Source organism: Schistocerca cancellata, chromosome 12 (assembly GCF_023864275.1).
Source record: "Schistocerca cancellata isolate TAMUIC-IGC-003103 chromosome 12, iqSchCanc2.1, whole genome shotgun sequence".
Lineage (NCBI taxonomy): Eukaryota > Metazoa > Arthropoda > Insecta > Orthoptera > Acrididae > Schistocerca > Schistocerca cancellata.
This window is the reverse complement of record NC_064637.1, coordinates 102,495,252-102,512,464: the sequence shown is the minus strand read 5'-3', so window position 1 is coordinate 102,512,464 and position 17,213 is coordinate 102,495,252. Positions and strand designations below refer to the sequence as shown.

The 17,213-nt window shown below is 40.6% G+C and overlaps 1 protein-coding gene across 1 annotated transcript in view; it reads left to right on the top strand.

Moving 5' to 3' along the window:
* The first annotated feature begins 4,591 nt into the window (after positions 1–4,591).
* LOC126109794 (WD repeat-containing protein 61) overlaps positions 4,592–17,213 on the top strand; it is a 39,851-nt gene continuing 27,229 nt past the window's right edge. The window contains exons 1-4 of the mRNA XM_049914851.1: positions 4,592–4,735; positions 5,737–5,858; positions 5,956–6,119; positions 12,821–13,056. Coding sequence (XP_049770808.1) covers positions 4,733–4,735; positions 5,737–5,858; positions 5,956–6,119; positions 12,821–13,056 — 525 coding nt within the window. The 5' untranslated portion in view covers positions 4,592–4,732. The remainder of the gene's footprint in view (positions 4,736–5,736; positions 5,859–5,955; positions 6,120–12,820; positions 13,057–17,213) is intronic.

Sequence of the window (17,213 nt, the reverse complement as noted above, 5' to 3'; positions counted from 1 at the left end):
CGTCCGTTCAGAAGGACTTTTGTGAAATTACTCTGTGTTGTTACTGTCGTCGTGACGGTGTACCAACAAACGAAAATATGGTTGAAAAGCAAAATATCTGGCGCATTTTATCGAAAAGAAAAGCAGAGGAAAGGAAGGAGTTGAAACAGAAGCTAACGTTAAGAAAGTGTTTCTACAAGAGCGGAAAATCTTGTAAAGTTGTTATTTCTCCAAATAGAAGAACTGTGAACTTAGGTGGCGACCTCCATACAGTTACAACTGTTTCTTCAACAGCTGAACCAATGCTGACAAAGGTAAGAGCTTAATTTAGTTGCTTGTTTTCAAACCTTCTTCCTTGCCTAAAAAAAAGTACGAATTTTATATGAGAAACGGTACGGTATTTTATTAGTATAATTCATTGTCAGTACAGTCGTCAGGCAGTTTTGTATTCAAAGATAAAAAAGTAATTCTTAATGGCGGTACTCTGGAGAGTAGATGGGACTATCTGTTTCGCAACTTGCAGTCCTCCATATTATACACCCTAATAGCTTTGTAAATGTATTGCACGCTGGCGTCTGCCTAAATTTCCGTAAGTACCGAATACAAATCTGTTGCGCCATTGAAAGTGCGGATTTCCTTCTATACCATGTGCATATTTTCATGTTTCGTGTAGTTTAATTAAACATTTATCTGAAAATTTTGTTACCAAGAGCCCAAGGAAAGGCAATCAATTGGGAAGCGGGAGGCGCCGAATGATACGTCAATTGTGTGGAAAAATTCGAACCGCACCTAGTCAGCAAGAAAAAAAGCATCCTGTGAGATTACTGACGATTTTCGGATATACCTGAGCTGCTGAAAAAAATGCCTCCGTGTTTTGTGTGAAAGCTCGAAGCTTTTAAAATAAAAGGTACGTTATTAACGTTCTACGTCTTTATTCTTCGTGTCTATGTATTTTCAGCCCTCTATCACTAGAGGGCTCCGAATTGTATCGTGCGTACGGTGACTACTTATAAGGCAACCTCCCCATCGCACCCCCTAAGATTTAGTTATAAGTTGGCACAGTGGATAGGCCTGGAAAAACTTAACACAGATCAATCGAGAAAACAGGAAGAAGTTGTGTGGAAGTATGAAAAAATAAACAAAATATACGAACTGAGTAGTCCATGCGAAGATAGGCAACAACAAGCAGCGTGTGAGCACAGGAGCGCCGTGGTTAGCGTGAGCAGCTGCGGAACGAGAGGTCCTTGTTTCAAGTCCTCCCTCGAGTGAAAAGTTTACTTTCTCTATTTTCGCAAAGTTATGATCTGTCCGTTCGTTCATTGACGTCTCTGTTCACTGTAATAAGTGCCTGTGTTTGCGACCTCACCGGAAAACAGTGCGATTAGTAGACGAAAGGACTTGTCTCTCCAATGGGAACCGAAAACATTTGATCGCAAGGTCATAGATCAACCGATTCCTCCACAGGAAAACACATCTGATATATTCTATACGACACTGGTGACGGCATGTGCGTCACATGACAGGAATATGTTGTCGACCCACCTAACTTGTACACTTGGCGAATGGGTAAAAAGATTCTTCTACCTTGCCCGATTTAGGTTTTCTTGTGGATGTGATAATCACTCCGAAAAAAAGTGATGAAAACATTAGTTTGTCACATAAACTGCAACAGTTTCACAGTCGAACAGTTTTCCCTGTGCTCTGTCAAACAAAACATATGTTTTTACCTCGCATCGGGACGGACGGACATAATAATTGTCTGAAAATAAAAAATTAAACTTCTCACTCGAGAGAAGGCTTGAACCAAGGACCTCTCGTTCCACAGCTGCTCACGCTAACCACGGGACCACGGCACCCCTGAGCTCACACGCTCCTTGATGTTGCCTATCTTCGCATGGACTACTCAGTTTGTATATTTTGCTTATTTTTTCATACTTCCACACAACTTCTTCCTGTTTTCTCGATTGATCTGTGTTCAGTTTTTCGAAGCCTATCCACTGTTCCAACTTATAACTAAATCTGAGGGGGGGTGCGATGGGGAGGTTCCCTTGTTAGATGCATGAGAATCAGCGTGCTGTAATCGAGATTCGAATTCGAAGAGTTCTTCCACACATCGAGCACCCTCTCCTTCAACACGATACTGCCAGACCATACGCTGATAGCCGTGACATCTGCTACAATCGGACGCGTCGAGTTCATTGTCATCGATAATCCTCCATACACTCCCGACTTGACTCCATCCGTTTGCAAAACTTGAAGAACACCTTCGAGGACTTCACGTTGATGGCGATGAATCAGTACAAATAAAGTTATGGTTGCGGCTCCGTCAACAAAATCAATCATTCTACAGTGACGGTTCAAGGAACTGATTTCTTGTTGGAAGAAATGTGATCGTCCCAAGGGTGACCGATGAGAAACAAATACGTAGAATGTTAATAATGTTTATTTTCTTAAAAAAGATTTGAGAGCTACCGCTTAAAAAATTGGGAGGCATTACATTTCAGCACGTCTTCGGATACCTACGAAACTGCAATTACATACGATAATTCAAATGCATTCCGCGTCTTCGTCGTCCACTGCTTCGAAAAAATACCATCCATCCTGAGGAAAGTACGCTACCTTGGCAAAAAGGAGTTACCATTTTTACCGCGCAGGGTATTCTTAAATTGTGATGCAGTGATAGCGTTGGTATGGTGTCAGATTAACGCTAGAAATCAATTGAAGTTTTTATATATAAACAACTAGAGGATTCGTCTTGCACAGTCAGCAAGCGAAGAAGAACGCAGGAATATTTTTATCGTGTCAAATAGAAGAATAAGCTGTTCATCATCTTGTAAACAACTTAACGAAAGTTCGATAGCTTGCTCGCAACCATGACGCTGGTGCTACGTCTCACGCAAAAATAAAACGATAAAATCAAAAAACTCCTTGGACATATAAACACACGCCTATGCACTGGTTACTTTCTGAACTTGAAAAATGTTCAGTAATCACACGCTATCTGAATTCTAGATACGTAGGAGGGGATTGAACGGAAAGCTCCAAGTGCGCAACCGACGTACAACACACGCGGTAATTACGAACTTGTTCGAGCGTCATCGTAAACAACATACAGCATTGGATTCATGTAGATTTGTGTAACTCTTTATTATGGTGTAAGGACGTATAAGCAACTATTTCTCAGGCAAAACTTAAGTACGGTAATTTAAGCATCGACGTCAGCTGGACATAAACGATTTATCGGTGTGTACACTATAATGTCTTAGCTGTGCTCCCTTATTTATCCATTCTTTTCTTGTGCCTTTTGGAAAAGGACGTGCTGTTATCAAGCAAAACTCAATGTATTCAGTGTCAGTTTATAAGTAAAAGTAGTAAGAAAGTTACATGCGACGAAACCTGAAGCAGTAGAAAGCAGCAGCACAAATACCGTATGACTACCCACCGGCAGCAGAAACCATACGAACGCTACCAACAGATAATTCCACTCGTTTCCATCACTTGCTGAGGAGTACAGGTATACCACGTTTCAGAGCCATGTTCCACTATTCTACGCAAAAAGCAACATTTAGTCAGATTTACCTCTTTTATTCCAGTACCGGTATATACTTTTTACGAACGAATGGCCACCTTGTCATTCAAATTCCTTGCTGCTATTAATCGAACCCACGGCATCATATACTAAGCAAACAGCGGAAGTATATACGTGAATTAGTGCCTTGCAGAGTTTAATGATGCTACATTAGTTATAAAATAAATTAACAATTTTGAGTTTATTTGCGTTCCGTCTTTCATGAGGTGATGTATCTAGAGCGCTCAATCTCTTAACAACTTTTTACGAGATGATTATTAATCAAACCCTAAATCAACTACTGTAAAAATCACAAACTTTTGTAAAATAGCTACGAACTGTAAGTATAGTCTGGGAGTGCTACATTGCCGCAGTTGCTTTCAGATGATTTAGTCCGTATGTCTTCCCACTGAAGTCGTACAACATTTGGCGTGGGGCTTATTAGGCCAAAGTTCGATTTAGGTTAGCGATTATCGCAGCTTTTACTTTTCGTCGATTACAGAAGTACATTGCAAGACTCCACAGTCTATACACTACAAAGCTGTATGAAAGGCAGCGATAATAAACAAATATCATGCGTAACTACACTGTTTCGATATATGAACATCAAGACCTGTCACTAGCAGAAAGGATTATCGTCGTCTGCACTCACCTGAATACTGTCCGGTTTCCTAAGAATTCAGGATACCGGTACATTCCATATTCATAACAAATACAAAATAGTCATATTTAATTGTTCATGTCGCATATTTGTCACAACACTGTACATATATTACATATTTTAGCTTCAAATATTCCAGGAATAAACTTCTAACATCCTTAACATGACGCCGGCCATGTTGGACTGAGGAAACATTTGAATGTCAGCGCCATCCCGCGGTAGGACCGCCAAACCAAGGGGAGTAGTACAAATGTCAATAAATTTTTTGTAAATGTTTACTTTCTGGTAAATAAAGCTCTGCAGTGTTTCATATTAGTTGGACAATCGTAAACTCATAGTTTACTGCCACTTAATTTTTCAAGATTTCATTCACTTTTTCTTTTTCTGTTTGTTATGTTGGCATTTGTGAGGTCTGTACCACACACATGTGTAAATCTTTGCTATGCGGGCGTGGGATTCGGAAGAGAAGTGAGAAGTCGATGTAATATAGTGATTTTTTATGGTATTTGACAGCTACAAAAAATATGGTCAGTACTTACAATGATAAGACAAGACGTTACTGAAAACACTTTCTTTTAGTTTGTAGTACCATTTGGGTTATGAAGTATGTCTTTCACGCATATCGTGATCGCACATTCATTTTGTTAATCGCATTCATTTTCTCAGCCAGTGTGCCGCATATGTGTACAATAAGTAGAAGGTTGTATTAAGTGTTGAATATTCGTATTTACCTCTCTGTAGTGCACTTTCCCGAGATGCCGGCTGTTGCCGGTTTCGGGAGAGATACGAAGACCTTTTTTTCCTCCCTAAATCCCGTGAAACATGTTTCACGAACGACGCTCAACAATATTTCTGATGCGCTTTCGTAATATTTGCAATTTATCTCCACTTGCACCATGTTTGCGATGTGATAGTTTTAAGATGGAGTCTCTTCATTACATTGATGACTGTACCAAATTGCAGTAGTGAAAGGCTATGAGGAAACGTTAAAATTTATGTTACTATATAATTAAAACTCAGCGTGTTGTTATGCTGTAGAAAACAGGAGCGAAACTGGTTGTGGTGCAACAGTAGTGGTAGTTATTGTCTGCAAGGTCATTAATATACAAAATGAATAGCAGATGTTCCCATTTCCCTGGGGCACACCCAATGTTGCTTCTACATCAGTTGATGACTCTTCACCAAAGATCAGTTGTTGTGTCCTCCCTACCAACAGTAGTGCGCCAAGTTTTAAAAGCAGAAATAGCTGTGGTTGTGGCAAATACCATATTATCTGCACCAGTAAATGAAGCTATTTTAACACTCAAAGTAAGGATGAATTCAGCTAATTTTTTAAATTCTTGTTGACAGGTCACAAAGTAAGAAATTATGTACTTATTACTAGCATCCTAGGAGAACTGTTTATGTCTTAAAATGCCTTAGCCATTTGATCTAGAACTCATTAATTTCTGAACTATATTAGTCCTTTCTGCCAACGAAATAAGCATTTAGTTGTTTTGAAAATTCAAGTGCTCATTTCTTTCCCCAGCACTCTCTTCAAGTGAGGTTGGACAATGCACATGATGACAGTGTCTGGAGCTGTGCCTGGGGAAGACTTAAAAAGAAAAAAGATGACGAAAACTCAGAAAATGCTGGGGGTGACAACTCGAGGTATGTGTTCTACATTTAGAAATTTCTCATATTTATGCAATGTTGTAGAAACGTGCATTTTACTTGAGTCAGTTTGCATATTTTTGTTTCTTTTTAGGGATTCCATGACTACTGAAGAACCAACTGATTACATTGTAACTGGTGGTGTTGATGACCTTGTAAAGGTTTGGCAGTTCAGAGATGACCAATTGAAGTTGAAACACAAACTGGAAGGTCATTCCCTTGGTGTTGTGTGTGTTGACATCAGTTCGGATGGAACAAGTAGGTTATCAAAATGAACACTCTAATATCAAAATTCTATATCTCCTGTGTCACATGTGAAATCTAGAAGGAAGGCTTTGTGCATTGTGGAGAGGTTTACTGTTAAAATTCTGGAAGCTTATGTTGTAAAGACAGTGGTAACTTATTGCTGTCCACCACGTTCATCTCACAGAATGACCAGAGCGAGGAAACTGAGCTCATGTGGTAGGTTAGTGACAGTCATTTCCCAACATGACATTAGCAAATGGCAATGGGCAAGAAGACATAAGTGGTACCACAAGGACCCTCAACTTCCCTCTGCAGGCTGTCCCTAAATTATAGTAGAGTTGCTAATAATTCCACTATCGAGTGCCATCACTACGAAATGATCATGTGCAACTATATATGTAGTGAAGTTGGGGGAGGGGGGAATGATTGTTCGTTATTGGAATTGAATACGGATCTACATCTACATGGTTACTCTGCAATTCACTCTTTAGTGCCTAGTAGAGGGTACATTGAACCATTTTCATACTACTTCTCTTCCATTCCACTCTCAAATGGCGCATGGGGAAAAAGGAACACCTAAATCTTTCCGTTCGAGCTCTGATTTGTCTTATTTTATTATGATGATCATGTCTCCCTATGTAGATTGTTGTCGACAAAATATTCACAAATAGTGAAGAATATGACTGAACATGTCACCTTCGTCATGTGATCTTTTCAGTGTAGTAACTGTGTCAGCACTACATAACTAGTATGGTGACCGCACTACGTAATAGTATGGTGACCATTATCTCATACAATCCCACATCATATTAAATAAAATATTGGATCTTGTGCTAAAATATGGGATTTATTAGTGGGAATGTTCTTGTTGTTAATGTCTTCTAATATTAATAGCTTAAATATCAGCCTCTGGCAGGGCAACAGGTGTTTGCAGTGGGAATTTCTGAGTAAAAGTTGCATAGTGGGTCTCTCCCTTGTATTTTTCATAGTTAATGTATGGTATATGTACATAATATGCATCAAAATGCTCAGCAGAGACATGTCCATTATCTAATATAATTTTCTGATTTTACTTTAAGTTTTCGTTTTCATGACAAAAATTGTGTTAAACATTGCTACATTGCAGGTTAATGTCTTACCACAGGATAATGTCTTACCACAAACTTAGACATTTACATTTGTTGGCTCGCAACCAAATTATCACATTTCACCCTATCTAGACTACAGGCTGTGATTGCTGATTTTATCAGCAGAATAAAGCTGCTGCTTTTTTTGTGGTGGCCGGAGGGGGGGGGGGGGGGTTCAGTAGCACCCACTAATTGAAATTTAAATGTAACTGTAGTATGTGGAGTGTATTAAAAACTAGACTGTAATGACACATTTGTTGGCTTTGCCAGCTCATAACCAGTAATCTTCCAACCAATTGATTGATTGACTGACTGATTCTGCCAAGTGTAAAATTATAAACCCAGTCTTTGCCTTGCTCACTTGTATTATAGTAATGGATTATGAACTTCTGTTCCTTCTTAACCGGCCGGCTGCGGTGGCCGAGTGGTTCTCGGCGCTCCAGTCTGGAACTGCGCGACTGCTACGGTCGCAGATTTTAATCCTGCCTCGGGCATGAATGTGTGTGGTGTCCTTAGGTTAGTTAGGTTTAAGTAGTTCTAAGTTGTAGGGGACTGATGACCTCCAATGTTAACTCCCATAATGCTCAGAGCCATTTGAACCCCCTTTTTTTTTACCTGGTATTTTTTCCTGTGGCTTTTCTGGCACCGTCAACAGGTCCATGAGAGATCTATACTTTTGCTATGAGTGATCTTCCGCAAGATACACCAAATATCCTAAAGAAAAAATGTTACAGGGTTCATGAAATTTTTACAAAGGAAAAAGTCTACACTCTGCATAAACAAGAATGTATGTAGGTGAAAAAATTTTCATTAAAAATATTTCAGCAGTGAAGTCATCTGTATTAAAGGAGAAAATTATGTTGAATGTTATTTGGCACTTTGAAAGAACACAAGGCAAGCCTCTGTGACGAGGTGGCAGACTATCAGGCTATGTATCCAGAGGTCTGGGGTTCTTGAAAACGCAGCGCTGTGGAGTGGTGCAGGAAGATGTACCCTGTCGGGCATTGAAATGTTGCAGTTTGGGGTAGCAATGACTGCTGTGGAGGGGTGGAAGAGCTGCTGTTCTTGTGTTAAGAACAGCAATGGCTCTCCCACTGGGGATTGAGGGTTTGTAGATATTTTGGAAGAACGAAGTGATTTGGGCAGCTGTAGAGAAACACAGTGAACATAAACAGTTCTTTATTAATTCCTGCATCTCTGGCAGTCCTCTTGAGTACTCCATCTGTAGTGTGGTTTGGCGTCGGCTTGTAATATTCACACTTAAAATGGTGGGTGAGACAGTGTATTGTGGAGGGCACATCTTCTGCTAGGAGACAATGCGAAGAGATGGCATTGTGGGCAAATCGAGCTCAGTCAGTAGCGGCACAGAGCACTGATTACAGCCCCACTACAGACACAAGACAGGGCAGTGATGTCTTCTCACTTGTGGTAGGTTACAGTGCTGCTTGTCCCTCCGGATCGAAGAACGGAGAGCAGCAGGCGGTGGTCTCCAGCAGCAGATACGGTGGCGAGCAGTACAGCATTGTCTGGGCAGTCGAAAATGGTTCTCGGCTTGTGGCCTGGCCGCAGCAATGTAGCAGCAACAAGGCTTCAATGGGGGCTCAAAGACAGTGGCTGACACAGACTGGGTGCAGCTGCGTTGCTTGATGATAACAGCTGGTCGGGGGGTGTCTGAAATGCAGATGCTCAGTGCTGACTGTGTGGAAAGGACTTCATAATTGCTTTGCTGTGGAAGAATCTGGAATAGCTTTGGTGACTGGCATCCATCTGTTGTCCCCTGGTAAGGGGAAGAACTGGAGAAACTTCCTGGAGGCTGGTCAGTGTCCCAGTTCCTTGGCACACAGAAGTGGTGGCTTCAGCTGCTGTAGTGGCAGTGGTGCTGGCCAGCAATGTTCAGTGCCCAGTTCCCAGCACTCTGTCTTTGTCACTGGCTGTGTATATTCTGTTACAGTTAAATCGTGATTTGGAATCTTACATTAAACTACAGGTCATGGATCAACGGAAGCGTCAGATTCCACTTGTTTCAACCCATGGCTTAAGGGTGTTGTGGTGTGAGACGTCATTACGGCATACAGTTTATGAGCTGGTTGTGTTTGTAGGTGTCATCTTGTTGTGTTTGATCTCTCTCTCTCTCTCTCTCTCTCTCTCTCTCTCTCTCTCTCTCTCTGCGTTAGATGGCCAACCTACTTTGCAGCGCCGAAATTTGTTCGCGATAAGTAAGATTTTTTTTTTCCTTGAGTTGTAATGTTTCGTGTATTGATTGTGTATCGAATGTGTTTTAATTTACGTAGGGATGTTTGACTTTCTAATTTTTAAGGTGTTGTGGTTTTGGTTCTGTTTTTCGTAGTTGTAGGTGTTGCTTTTTTCGTATCTGCGGTGTCAGGTCAGAGGGGTGTTCTGAATACAGTTTCGACACAAAGCAGCTCAGTAGGCTGTGGAGTGGAAATATCAACATCATTCCATGTACAGGCCTAAAACAAACTAAAAGCTCTCTTAAGTTTGGTTCAGTTAATTCCCTTTCAACATAACATACATCACAAGTCTAGCCCTAGGACGGCACCGACACCCCGCAAGTTAGCACGCGAAAAACTACAACGATGCACTCATCACGTATACTTCCAAAATCCAAGAACAGAGAGCTGGCTCCCCAATAGCGGAATATTTAACCACACGCAGCGTGCGGTTTTGCGGAACGCTGATCTCACCCTTAACCTCAACACCAGTTCCAATATTAGTCAGCCTACAATCTTGAACCACCATACACATTCCTTCAGTTACTGCATAGAAAGCCAATGTGATGGGCAAACAGCCAGGCATATGATAAAAGGTTAAGCAGTTTACTTACTAGACAACACTTATGAATAGTAGCCGCAACTTTTTTTTAAAAAACGTGAGCACACCCACAATCGAAAGACAAACAATGCCAATCATAAGGACAGTAACACATAAGCAAGTAGCAATGGTAACTTCTTCTTGGATTGGCTACAAATCAGCGCAATTTAACACACCAGAGAACAGTCTTCACAAAATAACCATCAATACAATAGCAAATTACTAACACGTGTACTCCCCCACGATTTCGATTCACAAAGCCATAGACAAAACGTGGAGAATGTATCACTTACCAACATAATGGTGCTCCCTCAGTTACCCCAAATAACTGACTCCCTTAGTTGCACAGCAAAGAACGAGACCTAATGAAACCACCACAGTTTTCGCCTCTAAATTGTCACAGTACAAGTGAGACTCAATCACAAATGTAATTTTACATCACCAGTTCCCGTATAGTCAATACAAGCGCCTGACTTTCACCCGTTTATAACGGCTGGCAGCAACATCGTACGGAAAAGAGCATAGACACAAGATCTTACCAATTCTTTTCTCCAAAAGCAGCCACCGCAACTCTCGGGAACCACTGGGACATCCAATGCAAAAATCGTTACTCCTTCACACAAATTACAGGACGCCTGCTTCCCACTGCTTGCTACGGTACCTTCCGTTCAGAGCCAACCTCTATATCTCTATGCGATAGGTCCGGTCGTTCACTTGCTGCGTCAACCCGACAACCGTCTTCCACCACGTCCCGGAGCACCACACCCCACAGGACCTCGCCTTGTTACTCCTCGCGTAGGCCCCAGAGGGCACTGCTTACCACCCTGACCATGGCAGGAAAGATAAACCACCAGAGTGGCACTACCGATATGAGCCGCCACGGCTCAGTATCAATAGTTACGGTTGACCTATATAGGTCTAGGGAAATTACCGATTACAATTTTCGTACACTTTTATATGCTGGTACTGGTGTTTTGGTATCGTCAGCTGTGTTCAAGGGAATTGTCTGATTCCAATTTCCACTGTTTTTGCTGTAATCGATGGTGTTTGGTATCGTCAGCTGCGGTTGACCTATATAGGTGAAGGGAAGTGTCTGATTCCTGATATTTTGTAATTAATTTTTTCCCCCTACCCAAATCCCTGCGGTTGTCCCTTTAGTTTGAATGTATTTTTGGAGGGAGATATTGTTGTCTTATTTATACATATTTTTGAGTTTTTTTGCCGTGTGTATGTGTAGTGACATCATAGGCGCTATATGGAAGATGCTTAGAATAGCCATTTCCGCCATATTGGTGACGTCATGGGTCAAAGCAGATGGGTGGAATCGGACACTTCTTTAATCCCTAGTTCATCCTGTAACTGGCTGTGTAAGTCACTTCAAAAGTTGGAAGAAGGTGATGGGATAACACCTCCAGTATGACCATGCCTAATAGAGCACTTTGGAATTCAAACTAGCCTTTGGATTGATGACTGATTTACTTTCATGGAAATAAGATACAAATAATAAAGTAAAGACAGTATGTACTGCCTTTAAATATTGTTTGTTGTGTTTATATGTATATGCTTTCTGGAGCAAATGAATCAATGTGTTATGAAATGTTCAGCTTCAACTTCCTTATTCTTTTATTCCTCATCAGTACAGAGAATGTACCAGACAATCTTTGTGAAGGACACCCAATGTGAATTATGTTTTGATCATTAAAAATTATTTTCATTGCCAGCACCTTAATTATATTATTATATTTACAATTTCCTATAAGAAAGGTGGCCCCCATTGCCTCACTTGCACCATTCAGGTACCAAACTGCATGGCAGACAGCTCTTGCATCACACCCAATTTTGATGCCAGTATGACTCTTGACAGGTGGGGCTCAATACCAGAGTAATGAGCCAGAGCCACTGCAGTAGACTCACTTACGATGAGTAATTGATTGAGACAAGAAAGTTATTCATGTAAAGTGGTCTTTACTGTATGTGCAATTACAGGGTCTTTGGAAAGTCCCATTACAAACTTCTAGAAATTGTAGAGGGGACAAGATTTTGAATTGAAACCCATGTCTGGAAACGAACTGATTCCATGCTACAGCAGTTAGGAAATATGTTGTTAATGTGACCACTTTTACAAGTAATTGATTAGGCTTGGCCCAGTACATCACTTGTTTTATAATTTCTCAGAACCGTTGCGTAATTGTAGCAGAAGGGGTATGTGATGGAGTCAGACATGTGAAGAATGACTGTGATAAAGGCAACAAGCAGCCCTTCTATTACAGTGAACCTCCTCACATTGCTTATCCTCTATGAGAGAGAGACAATTTAGGATGATGTAGCTACAGGAGACTTCGCGTTCATTAGTTTCGTTGTGTTGTTGGCAGTTTTAAATTTGAATTTTTGATAAAAACTCTAGAAATTCTTGACCCAGGGGTAAGTCGGTTTGAATCTTGGAGGTGAAAAAAATTTTCACTGCCACTATTTGGCCAGCAAGGTGAGTAGATATGGTGGCATGAAGCTCCTGACCACCAGACTTTGTGCCAGTGTCACCACCACCACCACCACCAACAACAACAACAACAACAACACACGAACAAATATACATAGATTTAATATTACAAGTATTATAATGGAGCATGCTGCAAATAAAAATGCCTAAAAAACTGTATTTGACCAATAAGTATGAGTAACCTTTCTTTGCTGTATAATTACAAAACAAGATATAATGTCTAGTTTCTGTTGTGATGCGGACTTCTCTTCTTACAGCCTGTGCATCTAGTTCTCTTGACTCCAGCTTGAGGCTGTGGGACCTTAACACTGGCGAGAAGATAGGGAATATTGAAGTTGGCCCTGTAGACATATGGACTGTGGCCTTCTCACCTGATGACAAATTCATAATTTCTGGGAGTCATTCAGGCAAAATTAATATGTATGGTGTTGAATCTGGGAAGCAGGAACAAGTCCTGGATTCCAGAGGAAAATTTACGTTGAGTATAGCATATGTAAGTATCTGTAGGATTTGATAGTCTAATGGCTGTGACTACATAACATATCTGTTGTGTGTCCCAGGAAGAACGGTCAGTATTCAGGAATAAGACAGGAAAGATCATTCAAAGCAAAAAAAGTCTGGTAAACATGGGCTCCAAAATGCATATCTTAGGCAACAGTCCGGATGATTGACTGATATGGCCTTGCTGTTCTGGTACTGCGAACGGCTGAAAGCAAGGGGAAACTACAGCCATAATTTTTCCCAAGGGCATGCAACTTTACTGTATGATTAAATGATGATAGCGTCCTCTTGGGTAAAATATTCCGGAGATAAAATAGTCCCCCATTCGGATCTCTGGGTGGGGACTACTCAAGACAACGTCGTTATCAGGAGAAAGAAAACTGGCATTCTATGGATCGGAGTGTGGAATGTCAGATCCCTTAATCGGGCAGGTAGGTTAGAAAATTTAAAAAGGGAAATGGATACGTTAAAGTTCTAGTGGGAATTAGTGAAGTTCGGTGGCAGGAGGAACAAGACTTTTGGTCATGTGAATACAGGGTTATAAATAAAAAATCAAATACGGGTAATGCATGAGTAGGTTTAATAATGAATAAAAAAATTGGAGTTCGGGTAAGCTACTACAAACAGCATAGTGAACGCATTATTGTGGCCAAGATAGACACGAAGCCCACGTCTACTATAGTAGTACAAGTTTATATGCCAACTAGCTCTGCAGATGATGAAGAAAATGATGAAACGTATGAGGAGATAAAAGAAATTATTCAGGTAGTGAAGGGAGACGAAAATTTAATAGTCATGGGTGACTGGAATTTGAGAGTAAGGAAAGGGAGAGAAGGAAACATAGTTGGTGAATATGGATTGGGGCTAAGAAATGAAAGAGGAAGCCACCTGGAAGAATTTTGCGAAGAGCATAACTTAATCATAGCTAACACTTGGTTCAAGAACCATGAAAGAAGGTTGTATACATGGAAGAACCCTGAAGATACTAGAAGGTTTCAGATGGATTATATAATGGTAAGACAGAGATTTAGGAACCAGGTTTTAAATTGTAAGACATTTACAGGGGCAGATGTGGACTCTGACCACAATCTATTGGTTACAAACTGTAGATTGAAACTGAAGAAACTGCAAAAAAGTGGGAATTTAAGGAGATGGGACCTGGATAAACTGACTAAACCAGAGGTTGTACAGAGTTTCAGGGAGAGCATAAGGGAACAATTGACAGGAATGGGGGAAAGAAATACAGTAGAAGAAGAATGGGTAACTTTGAGGGATGAAATAGTGAAGGCAGCAGAGGATCAAATAGGTAAAAAGATGAGGGCTAGTAGAAACCCTCGGGTAACAGAAGAAATATTGAATTTAATTGATGAAAGGAGAAAATATAAAAATGCAGTAAATGAAGCAGGCAAAAAGGAATACAAACATCTGAAAAATGATATCCACAGGAAGTGCAAAATGGCTAATCAGGGAAGGCTAGAGGACAAATGTAAGGATGTAGAGGCTTATCTCACTAGGGGTAAGATAGATACTGCCTACAGGAAAATTAAAGAGACCTTTGGAGAAAGGAGAACCACTTGCATGAATATCAAGAGCTTTGATGGAAACCCAGTTCTAAGCAAAGAAGGGAAAGCAGAAAGGTGGAAGGAGTATATAGAGGATCTATACAAGGGCGATGTACTTGAGGGCAATGTTATAGAAAGGGGAAAGGATGTAGATGAAGATGAAATGGGAGATATGATACTGCGTGAAGAGTTTGATAGAGCACTGAAATACCCGAGTCGAAACAAGGCCCCAGTTGTAGACAACATTCCATTGGAACTACTGAGGAACTTGGGAGAGCCAGTCTTGACAAAACTCTACCATCTGGTGAGCAAGATGTATGAGACAGTCGAAATACCCTCAGACTTCAAGAAGAATATAACAATTCCATTCCCAAACAAAGCAAGTGTTGACAGATGTGAAAATTACCGAACTATCAGTTTAATAAGTCACAGCTGGAAAATACTAACGCGAATTCCTTACAGACGAATGGAAAAACTAATAGAAGCCGACCTCGGGGAAGATCAGTTTGGATTCCGTAGAAATGTTGGAACACGTGAGGCAATACTGACCCTATGACTTATCTTAGAAGAAAGATTAAGGAAAGGCAAACCTACGTTTCTAGCATTTGTAGACTTTGAGAAAGCTTTCGACAATGTTTATTGGAATACTCTCTTTCAAATTCTGAAGGTGGCAGGGGTAAAATACAGGTAACGAAAGGCTATTTACAATTTGTACAGAAAGCAGATGGCAGCTATAAGAGTCTAGGGGTATGAAGGGGAAGCAGCGGTTGGGAAGGGAGTGAGACAGGGTTGTAGCCTGTCCCTGATGTTATTCAATATGTATATTGAGCAAGCAATAAAGGAAACAAAAGAAAAATTCGGAGTAGGTATTAAAATCCATGGAGAAGAAATAAAAACTTTGAGGTTCGCCGATGACATTGTAATTCTGTCAGAGACAGCAAAGGACTTGAAAGAGCAGCTGAATGGAATGGACAGTGTCTTGAAAGGAGGGTATAAGATGAACATCAACAAAAGCAAAGCGAGGATAATGGAATGTCGTCGAATTAAATTGGGTGATGCTCAGGGAATTAGATTAGGAAATGAGACACTTAAAGTAGTAAAGGAGTTTTGCTATTTGGGGAGCAAAATAACTGATGATTGTCGAAGTAGAGAGGATATAAAATGTAGACGGGCAATGGCAAGGAAAGCATTTCTGAAGAAGAGAAATTTGTTAACGTCGAGTATAGATTTAAGTGTAAGGAAGTCGTTTCTGAAAGTATTTGTATGGTGTGTCATTCCTGAACGTATTTGTATGGAGTGTAGCCATGTATGGAAGTGAAATGTGGACGATAAATAGTTTAGACAAGAAGAGAATAGAAGCTTTCGAAATGTGATGCTACAGAAGAATGCTGAAGATTAAATGGGTAGCTCACATAACTCATGAGGAGGTATTGAATAGAATTGGGGAGAAGAGGAGCTTGTGGTACAACTTGACTAGAAGAAGGGATCAGTTGGTAGGATATATTCTGAGGCATCAAGGGATCACCAATTTAGTATTGCAGGGCAGCGCGGAGGGTAAAAATCGTAGAAGGAGACCAAGAGATGAATACACTAAGCAGATTCAGAAGGATGTAGGTTGCAGTAAGCACTGGGAGATGAAGAAGCTTGCACAGGATAGAGTAGCCTGGAGAGCTGCATCAAACCAGTCTCAGGACTGAAGACCACAACAACAAGAGATATGAGTACTTCCTCTCCTTCGGTATTGTGAAACAGAGCTCTTTTGCCACAAGCTCTTTGCGTTCCATAACATAGGAGGAGGAAGTATGCACCAAAACAAGAAGAAAAAATTCCAATAAACATGGGCTCTAAAATGCATACTTCAAGAACTATGTGCTCTGTTTCAGTAGAAGAGATGTTTATGATAGCAACAAAGATTAGCAAGTTCTCATAGTTCCCACGTTTACTGGACCTTTTTCTCATGTTGGGCCATACTATCACCTCTCAACATATGTAATGTGAAGAGCCTGCGGTAAATGAGATTTGTTTCACAGTATTGAATATGTAATGCTCATAGCCATTAAGGTATGCCTTTTGTAGCCCATGTGTACTAGACTTTTTTGCTTCCAGTGGTCATTCCTGTCATATCCTTGAATACTGGCCATTCCTCCTGGGACACCCCATATCTCTAGGATTTGAATTGCTCTACCAATTGTTCAGTTTTAAGTTAAACATTTCCTAACAGGTGCTTTCCTGATCTCCTATGTATGCAAATCTTTTTAATTGTCACATGATTTTATTTCCGGAAGCAGCCAATCAAAATATGATAATGAAAAGTCCTGGCGGAATGTAAATACCACTGTACAATTCACAGAAGCTGATGCTGCGGGAAAGCATCCAGATGACTCGAGCTGTGGAGCAGCCATTGAAATTGAACATGGAGCAATGTGTTCTGCCACTGAGCAGTTATTTCAGCTCTTGGCCACAGAAATTACGTGATCAGTTTGGAGCATGTCCTACTTGTCATCAGGTGGTGCCCATTTAAGGATGGATTTTTCATGCAATTGTTTGCAGCACACAGTTGATAAACTTATTTATAAGCTTCATCGAC